The sequence below is a fragment of the Serinus canaria genome, chromosome 6 (genome assembly GCF_022539315.1).
Source record: "Serinus canaria isolate serCan28SL12 chromosome 6, serCan2020, whole genome shotgun sequence".
Lineage (NCBI taxonomy): Eukaryota > Metazoa > Chordata > Aves > Passeriformes > Fringillidae > Serinus > Serinus canaria.
In genome coordinates, this window is record NC_066320.1 from 5,307,169 (window position 1) to 5,326,553 (window position 19,385).

Below are 19,385 nucleotides of genomic sequence, written 5' to 3' on the forward strand. Positions count from 1 at the left end.
TCTGCAGGGAAACTTGAACAAGACTCAGCAGCCAAGTTGTGCTTGAGGCTTGGCCTCAGCTGCTACAGCACAAATCCAGCCCAGGATAAACATATCCAATGCCAGTTTATGGAATTCTGGGAGGTGGATGGATTTTAATTGGCCAATTCACACCCTTTTCCTTTGTGCCAAAGAAGGAAGATTCCTCAGGAAGGATCTGAGGCCAAGCTATCACTTCAGAGCCACCTGTAAAATTCTCGAGTATCAAGACAGCCAAATATCAAGACCCTGACGTTTCTTTGACAAATTCTTACAAATAATCAGCAGAATAAGGTCAGGAATTTGGGAAAGCTGCCCCTACCCAGCCATAGCAGCTGCACCTTTGCACTTGCCTGTGCTCATATTATTTATTAGATTTTATTGCCCCAAAACTGTAAAAATAGAGCACATTTAGAAGTGCCCAAGGCCAGGTTGGATGTGGCTTGGAGCAGCCTGGGATAGTGGAAGGTGTCCCTGCCCATGGCAGGGTGGAATGAGATGGGCTTTGAGGTCTCTTCCAACCTGAACCATTCTGGGATTCCAAACCTCCCCTGGCACATCTGCATGCTATTACAAACAGCAGCAATGTGAATGTAGCTGGTGTTTAATCCATCTCCATCCTTCTATAAAAGGTTTGGTTTCTTATAGAAATGATAAATAAAAGGTCTGGTCAGGTAGGAGGTCTTGGGGAGGTTTTATTTACAGCTGAGTACAGCTCTGTGTGGGAGACTTGAGGAGGAAAATACAACCTGCAAACTGAACAGAGTTCTCTTTCCTACTCTACATTATTATAAATGCTGCAGAATTCTCTTTTGAGGAAGGTTTAGGAAAGAAGGGTTTGTTTCACAGTCTTGGGTAATAACATGTTTCCAGAATCTTCCTGGCTGGATCTAGGGACAAGAGTGTTAGATTAGATCTCACAGAACCACTAAAACCCCCAAAACCAACCAGGAAAAATGATTTCTTCATAGGCCCTGAGCTGGAAGGAACCCATGAGGATCACTTAGACACCCCCAAAAACCTCAGAGTAGTGTTTCTCATTAAATCCCAAAAGCAGCCTGAAAAAACCCAGAAATTCAAGGGTTTTTTTTGTGAGTGCTCTATTTACAGGTTGGACTGGGCTTATTGCACTTGGCAGAGAGCCTTGCGATCCACAGCCATGGATCCTGTGGGAAGCACTCTTGCCCTGCCCTGCAGCATCACAACCCCACTGTGCTTCCATCACTGGCACTTCCCAGGTGCCTGGTCAAAATTAGCCATCAGTAATTAGTTCTCCAGCAGGTGTGAGACACTAATTACCTCCCCTAAGACTGGAGGACCTCTTTTTTTTTAGTAATGCTCTCCTCACACTCCTGCTTTGAAATTTATTTCCTATTGAAATAACACTGAGGTGGGTGCAGTGTCCACCCACCTGTCAGGATAACTCAGAATCATTTCTGAACCAAATGGCCAATTTCATCCAGATTTGAAGGAAGACTCACAGTCTACAAATTAATTTTCCAGAAACTTCAGGAAAATTGACAGCTGGATAGAGGGAAGTGGGAAGCAGAGAGATGCTTCTGTGGCCTCTGTGGAAGAGGAGAATACTTGTGGCCAACTGGAGGGGCAACAGCTGAAGATGGGCATCCAGGTTATTCCATGATTCCTAGAGGGTCCTGGGGATGTCACTGAGGGCGGGTGGCAGAGGGTTGGATGAGGGAAATCTCATCCAAGGTGTCCTGGGGGACACCAAGCTGTCCCCGGGCCAGCAGAGGGTCCTGGGGACACCGAGCTGTCCCTGTCCAGCAGAGGGTCCTGGGGGACACCGAGCTGTCCCCAGGCCAGCAGAGGGTCCTGGGGACACCGAGCTGTCCCCAGGCCAGCAGAGGCTCCTGGGCCCAGGGAGGCCAAGGGGAGCCTGGGGCAGCAGCAGCAGAGCCCTGGCAGCAGGGCAGGGAGGGATCCTGGCCCTGGGCAGCCCTGGAGGCACCTCTGGAGTGCTGTGTCCAGCTCTGGGGGCTGAGCACAGCAGGGCCAGGAGCTGCTGGAGCTGGGAAGGGCCTGGAGCAGCTGGGGGCCCAGGGAAGGCTGAGGGAGCTGGGGCTGCCCAGCCTGGAGAGGAGCCCCAGCTGAGAGGGGCCCTCAGGCCTGGCTGTCCCTGGGGGCAGGAGGGGCAGAGCAGGGCCCAGGCTCTGCTCCGGGGCCCAGCCATGGCACCAGAGCCACGGGCAGGGCCTGAGCCCAGCCATTGCCCTGCCCAGGAGGCACAACTTCTTCCCTGGGCAGTGCCCAGCCTGAGCAGATTGCCCACAGAGCCTGGGGGCTCTCCTCCCTGGGGCTGGGGCACAGCTGGGTGCACACAGTGCTGTGCCCTGGGCTCTGCCATGGCCCTGCTCCAGCAGGGAGGGGACACCAGGTGCCCGCTCAGCTCCTGCAGCCTCAGCCACCCTGGGGTCCTGTGAATTCCAAATACTTCCTTTGCTCCTGGTGCAAATTCTTTTCTTTCCATGCTGTCACACACACAGCTGGCACCTCGAACAGGATCATTACAGGAGGTGAGGATCAGTCTCTGTTGTCTGACATGTACATCTGCCATGAGATGCGATGTGCCCATCACTGTTGCACTTTTCCTGGCAGAACAATTCAAGCACTGGCCTCCAGCAGGGAAAAAAAAAAAAAAAAACTCCTTTGACTTTTGGATTTAGATAATGTTTTGAAGATATAAAAGGAATTTAATGTGTCAAGTAGGAACAATTATTTGCTCACTTATAATGAGAATTATGGCAGCAGTGCAATACAAATTTTCTCCCCACTAAAACGGAGCCCTAATTAGAATGATAATGTCTCCTCTTTGGAGAAGCCTTTAAAGGAGCTGCGAGGTCACCTCCACTTTTGTGGGAATTGGCAGCTCATTCTCAGCTCCATTTTAGTCGTGACTCTCACCACAAACCTACAGCCTCCCACTAAATGAAGTAGCACAATAGCTGAGTTTCAATTAGAGATACTCAGGTTTTCTTCTGCATTTTAGCAAAGAGAGGCACTGTACAGGGAATTCAGGGTGATACTGGCTATTATATTAACTCCCTAGAAATTGAGAGTTATTGTGCCTTTTATATTCACTTCCTACCAGTTAAAGGGAACGAAGCTTGTGCTTTAACTCTTGATTTTCTGGGTCACGTCTGAGAACTCCAAATGTTTTCAGTGTGTGCTGTGTCTGGGGGTAGAGGGTGATGTTTGTATCGAGATTTCAAGGCAGCCAGGTGTTAGTAAAAAGTGCAGAAAACCACAATAAAATATGGCCACGTTAATAAAAACCTCAAAGTGTGCTTTTGTTCTTCTTCTGGCTATTTTTAATACATTACTCTAAGGCAGATGCAACTCCCTGGCTGGCTGAAGTTGAACAGCACTGGTCCTGCACCTCTTCCCTCCCTCCCAGCACTTTTCCATGTCTTTTTCCTTTTTTCCTGCCCTGCTGCCCAAACCCCAACCTGTTTTGTGACCCTCTGCCCCTTCCACCACTGCCAACATCTGGCTCCAGTGCTTGGTGTCCCAGGGCCAGGTCCTGCCAGCCCTGGAATCTGGTCAGAGTGGGTTTTAGAACATAAAAATCTATGAGCTGTCAGGGGGTTGGCTGGTAATTTTTATCTAAACTGGATCAAGCAAGTCTCTTCAATTCATTAATAAAAATTAACAGGATATTTGCAACATGCAATTTGCAGCATCAAACCAGGAGCTGAAAGAAGCCAGAGCAGCAGCTGGGCATGAAGGCAAACTGATACTTCTTAATGAATTTCACAGATTAAAAGATTAAAAACTTAAAGCCTAAAATGGGCTTTGCATATTCAGATGTAGAACTCATTCATTCCTCTTCTCCGTTGAAATCCTCTCCCCCCTATAAAACTGTAGGAGAGTCCCTCTTGTGGCCCGGGCCAGGAAAGCATCGCTGTGATTTTTTTAGCTGCTTTAATTTCTCCACCTACTCTGCAGGTTAAATCATAGATTATTCCCCGACTGGGTTGGAAAGGACCTTAAAACTCATCCAAGTGCCATGGGCAGGGACACCTCCCACTGCCCCAGGCTGCTCCAAGCCCCAAAGTCCAACCTGGCCTTGGGCACTGCCAGGGATCCAGGGGCTCCCTTGTCAGCTGTGAAATGTGCTAGTGGAGAGGGGAGAAAAGGGTTTTTGCAGGATTTTAATCCATTCTGAAAAGCTGAAGAGGGGAAGAGGAAAAAAGTTCCTGGGTCATGGAATGATAAAATCATGGAGACTGGAAAAGCCCTCTGATCACCTCATCCAACCATTCCCCCAGCACTGCCGTCTTCCCCACTCACCCCTGTCCCCCCGTGCCACATCCACAGGGCTTTTGAACACTTCCCGGAATGATGAGTACCCTGCTTCCCTGGGCAGCCTGTCTTGAGCCCTGACCATCCTTTCAGTGAAGAAATTCTCCCTAACATTCAAACAGCCCTCACTCTCCTTAAAGCTCTCACACCCCAAAAAGACCCCATAGTCCCCAGACCCAACTCAGCCTTCTCAGCCCCCATAGTCTTCACTTTGAGACCTCAAAGCCCCCATGGCCCTTCCAGACCCATGTCAGCTCTCACAGACCCCATAACTCTCCCATGCCCTAGAGCCCTCAAAGCCCCCAAAGCACTTGAAAACCTCCCAGACCCCACGGTCCTTAAAGCCCTTACAGACCTTAGAGCCCCCAGACCCCACACAGGTCCTACAGCCCTCACAAACCCCATAACCCTCACAGTCTCCCTTCCTGGGACACCTGCAGGGATGGGCACTGCAAAGCTCCCTGGGCAGCCCCTGCCAAGGCCTGAGCACCCTTTCCATGCAGAAATTCCTGCTGCTGTCCAAGCTGAGCCTCCCCTGGCCCAGCCTGAGCCCCTTTCCCCTTGTCCTGTCCCTGTTCCCTGGCAGCACAGCCCGACCCCCCCTGGCTGTCCCCTCCTGGCAGGGAGTTGTGCAGAGCCAGATGTTATCTCATCCAGGCAGCCTGAGGCATAGATGGTGGCAGGTTGGGTTTGGGAGACATCCTGCACCCCCCAGAATTTTAGGAGGCAGCAACTCAGAGGGGCCACAGGCCCCTGGAGTGTGCAAGCTCCTGGACACGAACACCAGCTCTTTTCCATGGGAAACCAAACTCAGCACCCCAGTTTCTTGATGCCAGTTTGAAGGAGGTGTTTGGCACTGCCAGGGCAGCCCAAGATGTAGGGGTGGCAGGTTGGGGCCACATCCTGTACCATCTGGAATTTCAGGAGATGGCAGCCCAGCAGGGCCACAGGACCCTGGGTGGGACATGAACACTGACCCTTTTCCATGGGAAACCAAACTCATGACTTGGTTGTTCTTCAGCCCAGCCTTTTATACCCCCATGGTTGATGCACTGCACCTGTGTGCCCTCTGCTCCCTCTGTGATTGGTCAGTGCCCCGGGCTCATTAACACCTCATTAATTTCAATGCTGTTCGCCTGCTTCTCACAGCTGCAGCCCATTGGGGATGAGGCTCAGCCCCAAACCCCACTCCTGCTTACCAAAAAATCTGTACCTGCACACCACCCCATGGTGTCAGGAAGGTTTTTTTCTGATGTCAGAGTGCAGGAGGTGCTTGGCACTGCCAGGACAGCTCAAACTGTAGGTGGTGGCTGGCTGGGGCAGGCAGACATCCTGCACTGTTGGGAATTTTAGGAGGCGGTCCCCACCCCAGTGTCACCGGGAGGTGTTTGTGCAGCCTGAGCAAGACCCAGCAGATGTCAGCAGAGGACAGGAAAAAAGGCAGGAAAGCCCCTCAAATCCTCTTAAACATCTCTGCAATAACCACCCCAGGCCACCCTGGGGATTTATATTTAGAAAACTGTTGCATTATTTATTTTTTTAATAGTTAAACGAACATTAACATAATTATGCTAAGAAAAAAAAGCCCAAACTGTAGTGGGAGTTGCAACAGTCATTTTTTTTCTGGGGAGGATTTTTTGGTAAAGCTGTGCATTCTGCCACAGATATTTATAATTGATTTGCATGGCAAAAGTGAAGCCTATTTTTGAACAATCCCAAAAGCAGCCATGGGAAAAACCTTGGATTTCTCCATAAAAGGAGTGGTCAGATGGTCAAATGAGTGGGTTCATTAAAAACAAGCAGCATCCTGCTCTGGTTTTTGCCTTTCCTGTTCCTTTCATTTCCTCTGAAGCACCAGAACTTTAAGGAGTTTCTCTTTTTTTTTTTTTACCACAAAGCTTAAAAAGGTCATTTTTCACAATGCAGCAGTGGTGCCCAAATAAACAAAGTGACTTTTTCTTTTGCAAAGTCAGAAAAAAGAAAAAATGCTGCAAAGGAGTGTATCCATGGTGTGTCAGAGGAATCCACTGGGAATAACCCTGGCCTCCACAGAAGCTTTATGGGATCTGCAGCTGGATGTTCTGAAGTATTTTGGCTGCTCTTCCTTAACTCCTGAATCTCCAGTTTCCATCTCTCCACAGGGGTTTTATACTCCACTGGGAATATAAATGAGTGTAGACAGAAAAGAAATAGAAAATATAAAAGAGAGCAGCTTTGCCCTCTTTTTGCTGTAGAAAAATCCCAGTGTCTGCAGTATTTCCCAGTTATTTGATGGGAGTAGGAAGATTTTGGGTGGTGCTAAATATTTCTAAATATTTCATTTTTAAGGTCATTTGAAATTAGAAATAGTACTTTTTTTTAAATAAAGGGTCTCAGAAAAAAAAAATAAACAACAAAGTGAGTAGGCTTTGTCCCTAAATCCTGCTGTTTTATCAAGATCTTGACAATGTTTGAAGGTTTATTCCATGGAAGTTTTGCTCCTGACTTTGAGAAATTACAGGCCAGCCCCAAATCTTCCCATCTTGGCTCTGCTGCTACTAAATCCTGTTGTATTTTCTTACTTATGGGGCATTACTTACACTTAATGCAGGGATTAAGGGTTCTATATAGAGGTGGGAGCTATAAAAACAGAATTATGTTTACAATAATGCAAATTATTACCACTGACTTATTATTGCCCCTTGCCTGTGCTGTGGCTGTGGGTTTTTTTTAATATTTCCTGTTTCAAAGCATCTTCTTACACCTTAAACTTACCCATTCCTTTTTTTAGATGGAATATTCTATCAATAAATAGATTTTTGGCAGGATAGTTTTTGCATTACTTAGAGAAAAGTTGCAGGTGTATGGAAAATCACGCTGTGAAAAGCCAGTGTCCTTAAAGGGGACAGAGGAGTTCTCCAGGTTTGGGAGGACACAGCTGCTTTTACCCCAAACTCCCGGCTGCACCTTGCCCTCTTCCTTTCCCCATCGGCTGAGTACTAGGAAGGTACAGCCTTCCCAAACTGCCTACCATGTATTCCCCCTTAAATATATAATTTTCCCCCAAAGTTCAGAAACTCCGGCTTGTGCCAACCCATTTGTCTGTTCTGGAGTCAGGCTGTCCGAGTTCTGTAACAAAACTGCGGCTTGAGGTTGGAAGAGACGCTGACATTAAGAATCCCAATTTCAAAGACATTTACACCCATGGAATTGTTTGTAAAGACATCAGCACACACCTTTCCTACCATCGGCACACAGAGCCAGTGGCTCCAGGGCTGGGCCCAACCCTCATTAGAAAGGAGAGCTCTGCCACCTCCAGGTCAGCCTCTGACAGGACTTTTTTCAGTGTTTTTTACCCAAAAAAACAAACAAAAAAGCACCTCCCAATACATAGTTAATAAGCATTGCAAAGCTTTGCACAGGTAGCTAAGTGCTAACTTTGCTCCGTTTTGTTTTTAACACCTCTGGTTTTAAATTTAACCATCCCCTCCCCTAATCACCATCTCTAAAACAGCAGTAGTGCTCAAAAACCACGGCAATCCATTACAAAAAAAAAAAAAAAAAATCTACATCACTGTATATATTTCGTAGTTTTATAAAACATACACTGATGAAAACCACTAAAGCTTGACCAGCAAAGGCACAGGTGAATCCTGCATTCAGAGACCTCAGTAACTACATTTGAAACTTATAGGTGCAGGGCTTAGTAAAACTACTTCATTTTTAATCACTCAAAAATATAACTACCTTCAAATGCCCAACATGCCCCCTCTTTGTTTCATTTTGGCTGAGAGAAAAAAGAAAAATAAAAATAAGCAGCTGTGCTGAAACACTGAGCTTACAGCTCCCCCCAGAGTTTCTGCTGCTGGAGCCAGCTTGGAAACGCTGCTGTAAATGCTGGTGGAGCTGTGAGTAACTCCCTCAAATTTTCACCTGGAAGAAATTTTCCCAGCCATTCCCAGCCACTGTGACAATAAGACTCCCACTGCCCCAGACTTTCACTGCTAGGACCAAAGCTCCCACTAATATGTCACACATTACACTAAACATGCACCCCTGGGAAAGTGCTCTTGCACCTTAGTAGTAATAATTAATTAGTCCAAAGAGTATTTACCACAAATCCACTGACAGAAGAGCTCTATTACTTTGCCACATCTGGTGAGATAATCCCATTATGTATAGATTGGTTTCTCTAATAGACATTTAGAAAGCCAACAGATAAGCAGCAGCAAACCTGTCTTGGTCAGGTTTAATGCACTGTCTCCAGCATTTATTGAGGCAGAGCAACTCTCCTTATTGTTGGCAATATCTCAGCTGCTGCCTCCAAAGAAAATAGTTGTAGATCTCACATTGGGGGAGAGAAATTCAGGGAGGTTTTCAGCAGTTGTTGTCTATAATAATGTTGTCTATTCAGGGAGGTTTTCAGCAGCCCACTCAGGAAATCCCTTTTGTCCTCACCACACAGAGTATGTCCAGCACCATGGGAGCTCCACCAAATACTCTTACATTGACAAGCCAAAATTTTAGCCTTATGTAACCAAATCTCCACTTTAACCTAAATGCTGTACAAAGGACTGACAAGTGTTGTCCTTTCCTCCCCAGGTAATTACAACACTAATTTTAAGATGTCTCACCTGAAGATATCCCACAACTGAAACACAAATACACAGAATTTTCAAAAGGATGCAGAGCCCAGCTCATGCATCTTGGGGGTGAAGAAAAAAAAAGAAACAAAAAAAAAAGAAAAAAGATAAATCATCATTAGCAGCAGTGCCAGAAAATGCAAGAGAACCTGGGAGGCTCCAAGGTCTCCCCACCATGCTGGCTGACAGACAGGAAAAATGCAGAAGATACTGTCTGCCCACAATCCCCAGTTATTCTCTGTGTGTAAGGAAGCTGCATGATATATTTCCCACATTTAAAGTTGTACAAGCCTGAATAGCTGTTAACATGTTTGGAAAGAATGTGCCAGTGGTAGAATTCAAAAGTGTCTGTTGGTGGTGAATTTAGCTCCTACTGAAAGAAAGGGAAAGAGAGAAAAAACCCAAAAACCTGAAGCAAGAAAAGAATCTCAGGAGGGTCACTGGAAATGCTGGAACCAGACAAGCTGAGAGGCATTGAGCCACAATAGGAGCAAAATTCCTGTCACTACACTGTTATGCTGGTGTGCTATATTGCTATGCAGAAACTCTTCTTTTTGTTAAACTTCTTTTATTTCAATGTACTTTTCTTTAAGGGAGAATGCCCAGTTTCCTGCAAATTCCTCCTCTTCAGCCCGGTTCTCTCTCCCTGCCCTTTCTTTGGTGGATTGTCCATTCTGCCTTGGGTTCTATGTAGATATTTTCACTTAAGCAAAACTAACATAATTAAGGACTAAAAGTGAAACCTTCCTTTCCTGGTGGCAATAAAGTTTTCATTATAAATACCTCCTGGTTTACTTCTCTGGCTTCCCCGCTGACTGCTCTAACCCATAGCACAGCTGCTTTTGCAGAGGTACCAGGTGAGGTGGAAGCCTTTAAAGTGAAAAAGACTCATCAAACAATTCATCATTTTACTTCTCCAGGCAGAGTTTTAATAGTGTTAATACACTGCTGCTCTGGTCATGCCCCAAGCAAGTGGATGTGGAAGCTGAGCTGTGACAAAGCCTGGCTGGTTATCAGCCTCCAGCAAGACATCACCATTCCAGGGGAGAGACTTGCAGCCTCCTTGCTCCAAATGTTGGGCTACCAATGTTTGAAATGGACCCAAAAAGCTTCCAGGTAGGGTAAGAAGCTGTGAGTTCCAGCTGATTAAATACCAATGTGTGGTTCCAGTCAGTTGGCCAAATTCTGTAGGAGTCCTGACTGAGGGGAAGTGCTGCATTGGAGCATTTTCTTTGTAGCTATTCCTGGTGTGTTTCTTTCTTTTGAGAAGTAATTCTGCGAAATTAGCATTTGGGCATGATACCTGTTTAACAGCTTCCCATCTGCTGGCCCAATTTATATCCACAGAAACTGCTAAAAAAAATCAAGTTTTATTGCCAGCCACGTTGCAGCTTATATGGCTGTGGAAAAATGGGCTGAACTCAGTTCCTCCTTATGCTTTATCAACCAAAAAGTGTGAACTGACACCAATCCTTTACTGCCATTCAGGGTAACAGGCAATTGGCTGCCCTTCAGATACCCTGCACAACACACAGGTGGGTTTATCTGCTCTGCTCAAGGTCAAACAAAATGTAGAGATGGCCAAAGAAAAATGTGTATATGGCAGGTATTTTATAGTTCTTATTCTAGATTCTATTTACCCTCAGATCTTGTACTGGCCTGAACCACAAACTACAGTTACATTTAGAGGAAGTCTACATTTGGGAATGGCAAGAAGCATGAAAAGTAAAAGCAAAAACAGCAGAGCAGCAATAGGAGATAAGGGAAATATCTGATATGAAAGGTGAGACTTTAAAATGGCTCTCTAGACACTCCATTGTTAAGGAAATTTCCCTGAGCATCCAGGACCACTCTGACACTTTTGCACCACCTGAGCTGGACCAAAGCCCCTTCACAGCTGCACCCCACACTCACACTGGGTTCCCTTGTGGGCTCAGAGCCAGGTTTTCATTCAAATCATTAAAATAATTTAATCTTGAAGCAATTACCGAATAATTAAATAACAACTCCAGTTAGTTCCTTTGAGAAGAGACCCCAAAAAAGGAACCCTTAACTTTTATCCCCTCACAATCTGTGCACAAAACTCTGGGGTCCTCTGCTCCTGCTGTGTCCCCAAGTGTCCAGTCCCCTGGCAGAGCCACAGATCCCCAGGCCCCTCATTACACAGAGGGTCAGGAGCTCACAGCCCCTGGGCCCAGGCTCCCCCAGAGCTCAGCCTACAGCTCCCCTCAACCTAACCTGCACTGAAAGGATTCTTTAACACCCATTCCCCTCCCACAGCCCCAGTCTTTCCTCCACACAGGGGAAGCACTTCTCTCCCTAAAACTAAGCCAAATTGAGGAAGCCAGGAGAGCAGAAAATTATTAATTTATGCACTAGGTAGGTGGGACTGTAGCATTTGGCATCTGCCAGGCATCAGTCACACTGTGCACAGAGGCAGTGGAACACAAACCTAAGAGCTGTGCTAGCAGACACTCACAGTAGGTCTCTGCACTAAGGGAACAATAGGCTTGGTTGTCACACTGGGCCACATCCCGACAGCCTCAACTCCATGCCCACCCTTGTCACATATGAGACAGCCACAATACAGAGTACCACTGTACAATTTCAGGCTTTAAGCATTCCCCCCCACACAGTAACACCTTACCTGACCAGAAGGCTTCAGGCGTCTGTCCATACAGAGTGAGATCATTCCACTTCAGAAGGCTGCAAGCAAACGCCCTTCTTGTTCTTCAGCCCAGCCTTTTATACCCCCATGGTTGATGCACTGCACCTGTGTGCCCTCTGCTCCCTCTGTGATTGGTCAGTGCCCCTGGGCTCATTAACACCTCATTAATTTCAATGCTGTTCACTTGTCCTGCACAGCTGCAGCCCATTAGGGATGAGGCTCAGCCCCAGCCCCACTCCCAATGAGCACAAACTCTGTGCCTGCACATCCTGGATGGACTGGCCCTGTCTGGGGCTCTGTACAGTTCCCCAGCTCCTCTCCACATCTCCCCATGTGGCATTTTCTAAGTCTGAGGCAGTTCTCAGCTGCATCAGCTCCCTGAGATATTTCACTGTGCACTCTTCAAACACACCTGTGTGAAAGGAGAGAGAACAGACTTAGTAAGCCCAGCCAGGCAATACCCCTGACAAGTGATGTGAGCAGGCAGCCAAGGAAGGTGATTCCTTCTTCTCTTTAAACCAACAAGGAAATGGGGATTTCTTTACAAGATTCTTCAGTGCATAACCACAATTCATTTTTAAAATTCAAAACACAAAGAACCCTAAATCCTCGCAATACTGTGGATTTTGACAGTTACAGCCTCACCCCATCATTTCTTCCAATTCTGGAGCATGGGAAGGAAGGCTGCACAGAGCCATGGGACAGCACTTAAGACTACTGAACACATTTAGAGAGCTTTTTATAGACAAACAAGACCAAAAAAAAAAAAACAACGGATAAAAATTACTAATATAATCCCCCCCCCCCCAAACCAACTTAAAAGTGAAGCACTAAGGCTGTTCCTGCATGCTTTTGGAATTTGGGACCTGATGTTGGATGCAAAAGGACTTGTCATCAACAACATTTACAGCTTCTTGTGGTGCTATTAAGGGTTTTCCAGGATGAGTTTAAAGGATTGTGGAATATCTTTTTTTCTTTTATAGAGATGATTCTTCTATACCCAGCAGGTATTGCAAACAAAAAATGGCAATGGTTGCTGTGACAAAAACATGGTAGTAAAGCAAACCTGGTAAATCCAAGGGAAACCCATTACAGAGTGCACAGGAAAAAGGAGAAATAAAGATGGAAAGAAGGATTCATCATCAGTGCAGGTAATAGTCAAGTGAATTTTTTCTTAATCATCTTCTTATATTTAAAAGAAACCAATTATACTTGCAAGTCACTTGCAGAAAATTTTAATAATTTGCCAAATATACAGCTATTAGAATGACCCTAAATATCACTAATAATTAGGTTACAAAAGTTGGTAGATAGCACAGTACAATGTTCTATAAAATAAACATGGATAATATTAACAATACTTCCTGTGGTCCAGGAATGTCAGAAAATAGCAAATAAAATTACAAACACATACAGATCAGAGGAGATTGGGGGGCAGCTTTAGACACTTGGATCAAAGAAACTGAGACTAGACTAGACACATTCATTCATCATCATAATGAATGTAGAACTTGAAATCTCAAAAACAGTTAACAACACAGCATCAGGTGCAATTTCACATGGTTTCAGCTATGTTCCAGTACAGTTCCCAGAGGATTAAAGTGCCCTTGTGCACTGCAGTTTCATTTAGTCAGGTGCAACACACATTGTGTTTGGAAGTTACTTTTTTAAAAAGTGTCCTATGAAATAAAATAACTACTTGAAACTATGTCCATAATTCAAACTAAGGTGTTTTGAAGTACCTTTGTTCTGCCTTTGCTACTGAATGTCATGTAACAAATTAAACCCCAAATCCACAAAGCCTATCTCCACTAAACAACACCAGAGTAAAAGATATTTATTGAAACCTGTTTTCTGTGGTACAACCCTTAGTTTGCTTGTTTTCCCCTTTCGAACATATTTGCCCTTTGGATGACAATTTTCTACTGCAGCTTCCATTTACAGCTTGCTGTGAACATGAAAACCAGCCAGATTTGGCCCGTGGCTATGGTGATGAATGCCCTTCCCAGGACATCCTGCTTTAACCCAATGAATCAGCACAGCACATTCTCTCTGTGGGACACCTGGGGATCTGCAGCCTTTGGATCTTACCCGTAGCCATTCCCTGTGCTACGGCACAGACCCAGTGTCCTGCTCAGGGCTCCTTAGGAACTCACTGCTCTGCTGTAGCACCTCCTTAAACCCAGACCTTCACCTGAACTGCAGTGAGGGGAGGGAAACTCCACACAGCTTGGCTGTCACTCACCTTGCCCCCAGAACATCCTCTGCAACTCATGAGTAAAGAACTTGCTCAAAGCCTACGATCCAGTCTCCCATCAGATCGTGCTGCCCACCAGCTCCACTCCTGCTCTTCCAGGGGACAGTGTATTCCCACAGCACTTGAGGCATCTCATGGTGTTTCTCAGTAGTGGCACTTCAAGGTGTTATGGGGGCATAAGCTTTTTAGGAAATACAAATTTCATCATGGTGCCACCTGTGGCAAGGGCACTTGGGGGGAAACTGCAGGTAGGGAAAGAAACCCAAAAGAAATTAGGAGGATGAACAACTAATCCTAATTTCAAACAGCAAGTGTGGATGTGAGTTTCCACTCTCCCAGCATCTTCCTACATTTGATTGTGCTTCACATCATGAAAGGAGCAAGTCACTCCAATGATTTTAGGTTCACAATGTGGACACTCCTGCACACCTGACGAGCCCAGTGCAGGTGACATCATTCCTTCACCACTGCTGCTCTTACACCTGAGAAGGCCATTTTAAACTCTGCAAATCCAGATCACATCAAGAGCTCCCTGCAGATGAGGAAGTTTCACTGGGGGTCTAGATTTGTAACATGTTAACATTACTTACAATATTACATGCACTGAAGTATTTTAAGAACATATGCACTCTGTTCATCAAATTAATGGAAAATAGTGGTTTCCTAATCTACTCAGTACTTTTAGAAGTTCTCCATGAAACTGTGAGATTATGGAAAAGAACGCCCTGGTTATACATTACAGTAGAAAAAAACAAAACAATGCAAGTTTCATCAGAATCACAACTACCAGTGAAGTCTCCAGTTCAGTTCATAAAACAAATTGATTAAATTATTTTAAGTATTTCATAGTGGTATAGTAACTTCCAATGCAATTTATGCAACAAATTTCACCTATATTCAAAAATACATTTATAAATGCTTTTCATAAAACTTTATACAACTCAAGTTCCCCTTAGGTAACCCTAAGCACAGTCCTCACACCAGCTAGGCAGAAGCCTGTATTCATTCTCAGAGTCCATGAGTGACAATGCTGTGTGAGTTCTTCCTTTTTAGAGTCGGCTCTGCTAAACCCAACTCTTATTGCTTAAAACCATCCGTTTGCTCAGCAGGCCTAGCACCCAGCTACCCCACAGCAGCCTGGGGCAGCAACCCACTGTTTTATGGACTCCTCCCAGCCTTGTAACCATTCCTGTCAAGATTGCCATGTGATGGTTGCCTGTCCTGTATACTTTGTCCAGAGAGCAAAAGGGGCATTGCTGAGAGGGAGGGAGATCAATCATTGAGAGTGCATCAGTTCAGTGACCCATTGTCTCCCTCTTCATCTTCTGATTAATTACATATTCTGTTTAATGATTTCTGTGAATGCATTTCCTCCAACTGCAACTGAAAACAACTGGCTCAGACACAAGACACACCAAGCCTAAAATCTACAAGAACAGAAGTGTGAATATAAGGCCTCTGCAGGCTCAAACTCACAGCTGGTACTATGGCCAAACATCTCCACAGCAAGCTTTATTCACACAATTTCCAATAAAAAATACTGTTACTTCTCAAGCTACATTTTCAATTATCAGAAATACATTCATAATAACTACTGGTACAAAAACCATGATAAAATTTTTTTATTCAAAATATTCTGACAGGTTGACAATATTCCAGGCGTGTTACAAATACTGCCATAGCCAATAAAACAATCAATTCTTAAAGAGCATTCAAACACTGAGGACATGTATCTTAAAGCAGAGACAGGAGAGAGCATGGTACTAAGTGCATACTAATCATTTTCCAATAACTGACTTGAGGAAAATGCCTCATTTCTCTGATACAAAATGGATTAAAACCCAGAAGAGATGAATTAGAGAGGACAAAAATGATAATGTTAAAAAGTTTTTGCCCATACTTTCCTATAAAACCTTGTACCTTTATCATACAAGGCCACTACCAGTCTCGACTACTCTAGTGTTGACTATTTAAGGGATAGAACAACAAAATCATAACAGAGAAACCAGTGACAAAGCAAACAAAACCACAAACTCTTTCTAGAATATGGCTTAAATTAATTCACAGAGAGTTGGGAATATATTAACTATAAGGTGCAAGAGAAATACCAGGTAGAAAACAAGTTCTTCTCTCCCTGGTACTTTCCCCCTCAGACTTCACTGTATTTCACATAAAAATTTTAACACACTGGTCTCACCCTTCCTGCAAGCCCCTTTTTCCATACTTCTAAAACATCATGTTACTAAAAGGTTGATTTCATTCTTGAATGTATTGGCCAACATGAGTTCTAAAATTTAAACCATGTAATTCTACACATAGTAATACCCTGTTTCTCCCAATTAACCCAAGTTCTCAAATAGAGCTAAAAATTCAGCTTTATTTAAAACAGTGTATTTGCTTGAAAAAGTATGAATCTCTTTGTCATGTAGAAAACATATGTCTAATGAAGAACTTGTCAAGATGTGAACATAGCTGAGTGCATAGTGCAGAACATCATACAGAGAGAGCAGCAAGGCCACAGGGTCACTAAGTCCACATGAAAAAGATGTATGTTTCCAATCACCAAAACCATTCTAAAACATTTTCGTCCTGGAAATGCTTTAAGCATTAAAATCTTGCTCTAGGGATGGCAGGACTCCTCCATTCCCACTTTTCACACAGCTCACTGTAACAAGCATGGCAGCACAGCCACCTACACAGCATACAGAAGAGACACACCAAAACTGCTTTGGATACATCATCCTGATCTCAAGTATTCCATACAAACGTTGACTTTTTCTTGTAAAAAGGAAGGAAATGGGACAGCTTTCAAATGACACAGCTTGCCTGTGTGTCATTAAAGAAACCTGCAGTGTCTGGAGCCCAGGACGGAGAGCCACAGCTCCTCTGGCACGAGCGGTGGCACAGCTGGTAGCTCCAAGGCTGAACGATCTCACAGGAGGCTCCTCTGCCTCTATTGCTTGAGGTTCCAGTCAGTGCTCCCCAGCAGCAGAAGCATCAAACACTCACTGCAAAAATGCAGGTGGCTAACAGCCAGCAGAGCTCTGCACACTCACCCCAAATACTTGTTTCTCCATTCCACTGGTTTGCTTGTTAAAGCAATGTTGTTGGAGAAGGGCCATGAGAACAACAGAGCGAGACATTTTCCTTAATCACAGCATCAGACACTCCATTAACAGACTGACATAATCTCCTAAACCAAATTAGCTCCTGGAACATCTTGCATTTGCCTTCTTTTGCTCGTTCTTAGGAACAAACAGTTTCTCTAGAAGGTGTGCAGTTTAAGCCTGTTATGGTATTGTACTCCAGCATTTCCTTAGCACCTCAAGACAAATTACATGGCAGCTCATCTGTGGTGAACATCAGCTACACACAACCACGAAGGGGGAAGGGCTGAAAGAACAACAATATTGTCCCATGACATGGAAAAGCACTTTGGGATGCACTGGCTTCAGGTGAGACTGCTGACTCAGAATGGGATTTCTCTCCAAGCAGAGTTACTCCAGTTATTCAAATACAGTAAACACAAGGGCAGTACTGAGGACATCAATCCTGCACCTTACAACTTTCAGTCTATTTTCTAAACACCTCTTATTGGAGATGTGGCTCAGTGTCAAGGCTAAATGGGCAAAAATGTCATCTATGCTAAAGTCATTAGAGGAATTAACATAACCCTTGCTTCTGGTAGTCCTTGGACTTAAGCCCACCACATACATTTCATTCTATTAATTTACCTATCCCGCTTTATCTCAAGTATCTTCATCCTTTCACACTTCCTAATTAACTATCAATATTTTTCCTGAGTGAAATTATAAAAAGTTAAACCCTTCTACCAAAAGTACAAAGACAAATAAAATATAGAACAATACAAACCCAGTTATACAGCATTACAAGTGCAGAAATTCTTCATGTTGTTGCTCTTTATCATTGGCCCCCAATAAAAAACATAGCAAAGAATTTAGTTATCCAAAATATTTTGCAGTACTGTGATGAGATTCTTCAGACCATAAATATAGCCCTCATCCTTTGTGTTGCTGGGAAACACATGAGCAAAATCGATCATTCGAACCTCGACCTTTGCACTTTCCTTGGGCTCTGCTGGCATGTGATAGAAAACTTTTTCCAGTTGGGGTAGAACATTTCCATTCAGGTGCTCCTGCGTAATGCATGTGCTGGTTTTCCACACATTGTCTTGCTCTGAGTTCTCAACTTTTAGGGAGAGCTGACTGTGGTGCCTCTTCGAGCATGCCTTTTTGTGAAGTGCATAAAATTTAGACAAGCCTTTACCTACAGAGGCTTCAATTTTTCCATTCTCTGTAGAATTTATTACATGAATATTATTATTATACTCCAATACGTCTCCACCTGACAACAGGCCTTTGGGTACTCTTCTCTTCTCTGCCAAGGTGACATCACTCAGCCTCATGGTTGCTGCTTGGCATGAACCTTCATAGACAAACAGCAGTGAGCTTGCGTAGAAGTTGAGTTGTGTCTGGCCCTCAAACCACTCCAAAATCTTCTCAACCTTCTGAATGCTGGCAGCTACCACATCTTTTCTCAAGCAGTACCCACTGTGGAAAAACTTTGAGATGCCTGCAAGAAATACACACACATTGGGATTATTTTCACTTCTGAATGGAAAATGAATGACTTTTTTTTTTGTCTTTTGGGATGAGAAGAGTTCTTATTTGAAGGAACAGACACCATTCAGGTAGTTTCTGTTCAGGCAATTACCAACTAAGCCCAAAGTGAACCTAGGAACTCTGAGACCTTCAGTCACGTCCCTGCTGTGTAATACAACAGCTTGGGCTGGGGTTGTAAGTACAAGTAAATGCATCAAGCACACAGTAAAAGAACATGGTGCCTGCTCCTGGTCAGCTGAACAAGTGTCTGGACAGTTTTGGGCAGGGACCCATTAAATTCTCTATGCATAAACAGGCTCAAGCAGCTTGTGATTATGAGTGTGTTTGTGTGTGTACCTTCTGTCCCTTGCTGGGGGACAGATGAGCAGGTGTCAACTGATATATCAAGTCTGCAACCATTATCACCAAAGAGCCCCACAGCAGCATCTTTATTTATTGTTAATGTAGAGCAACATGTAGATTCACTTCAACTGATAAAGTCCTTTGAATTGAAATATGCTTTTGTAGTAGCTTTCTAATAGAAAATACACTTAAATATCCACAGAAGGGAATCAGAGGAAAAAAAAAGTATTTATGACAAAAACATGTAATACTTTTACAAGATTTCTATTTCATTCTAGTTTCAAAGCTGCAAAGAAGTTGAATTCTAGAATTCTCTCCCTTATTAGTAGTAAAAGAGACATGATGAGGAAGTTCCTATAGTTCCTATAGTCTGCACTGCTGTTTCAGCCAACTGCACACTATTTCAGGTTGACAGGCAGCTCAAACACTACAGGGAACAGCCAAAGCCCCCTCTGATGTGAGGACAAAAAAGGACTTTTAAAACAGGAACACCCAGAACAGTTTTTCCACAC

At 44.3% G+C, this 19,385-nt stretch overlaps 1 protein-coding gene across 1 annotated transcript in view; it reads right to left on the bottom strand.

Moving 5' to 3' along the window:
- Positions 1–15,495: 15,495 nt before the first annotated feature.
- Positions 15,496–19,385, bottom strand: part of IPMK (inositol polyphosphate multikinase) — a 31,609-nt gene continuing 27,719 nt past the window's right edge. Inside the window, exon 6 of the mRNA XM_030241293.2 lies at positions 15,496–18,481. Within this exon, the coding sequence (XP_030097153.1) occupies positions 17,847–18,481 (635 nt within the window). The 3' untranslated portion in view covers positions 15,496–17,846. The remainder of the gene's footprint in view (positions 18,482–19,385) is intronic.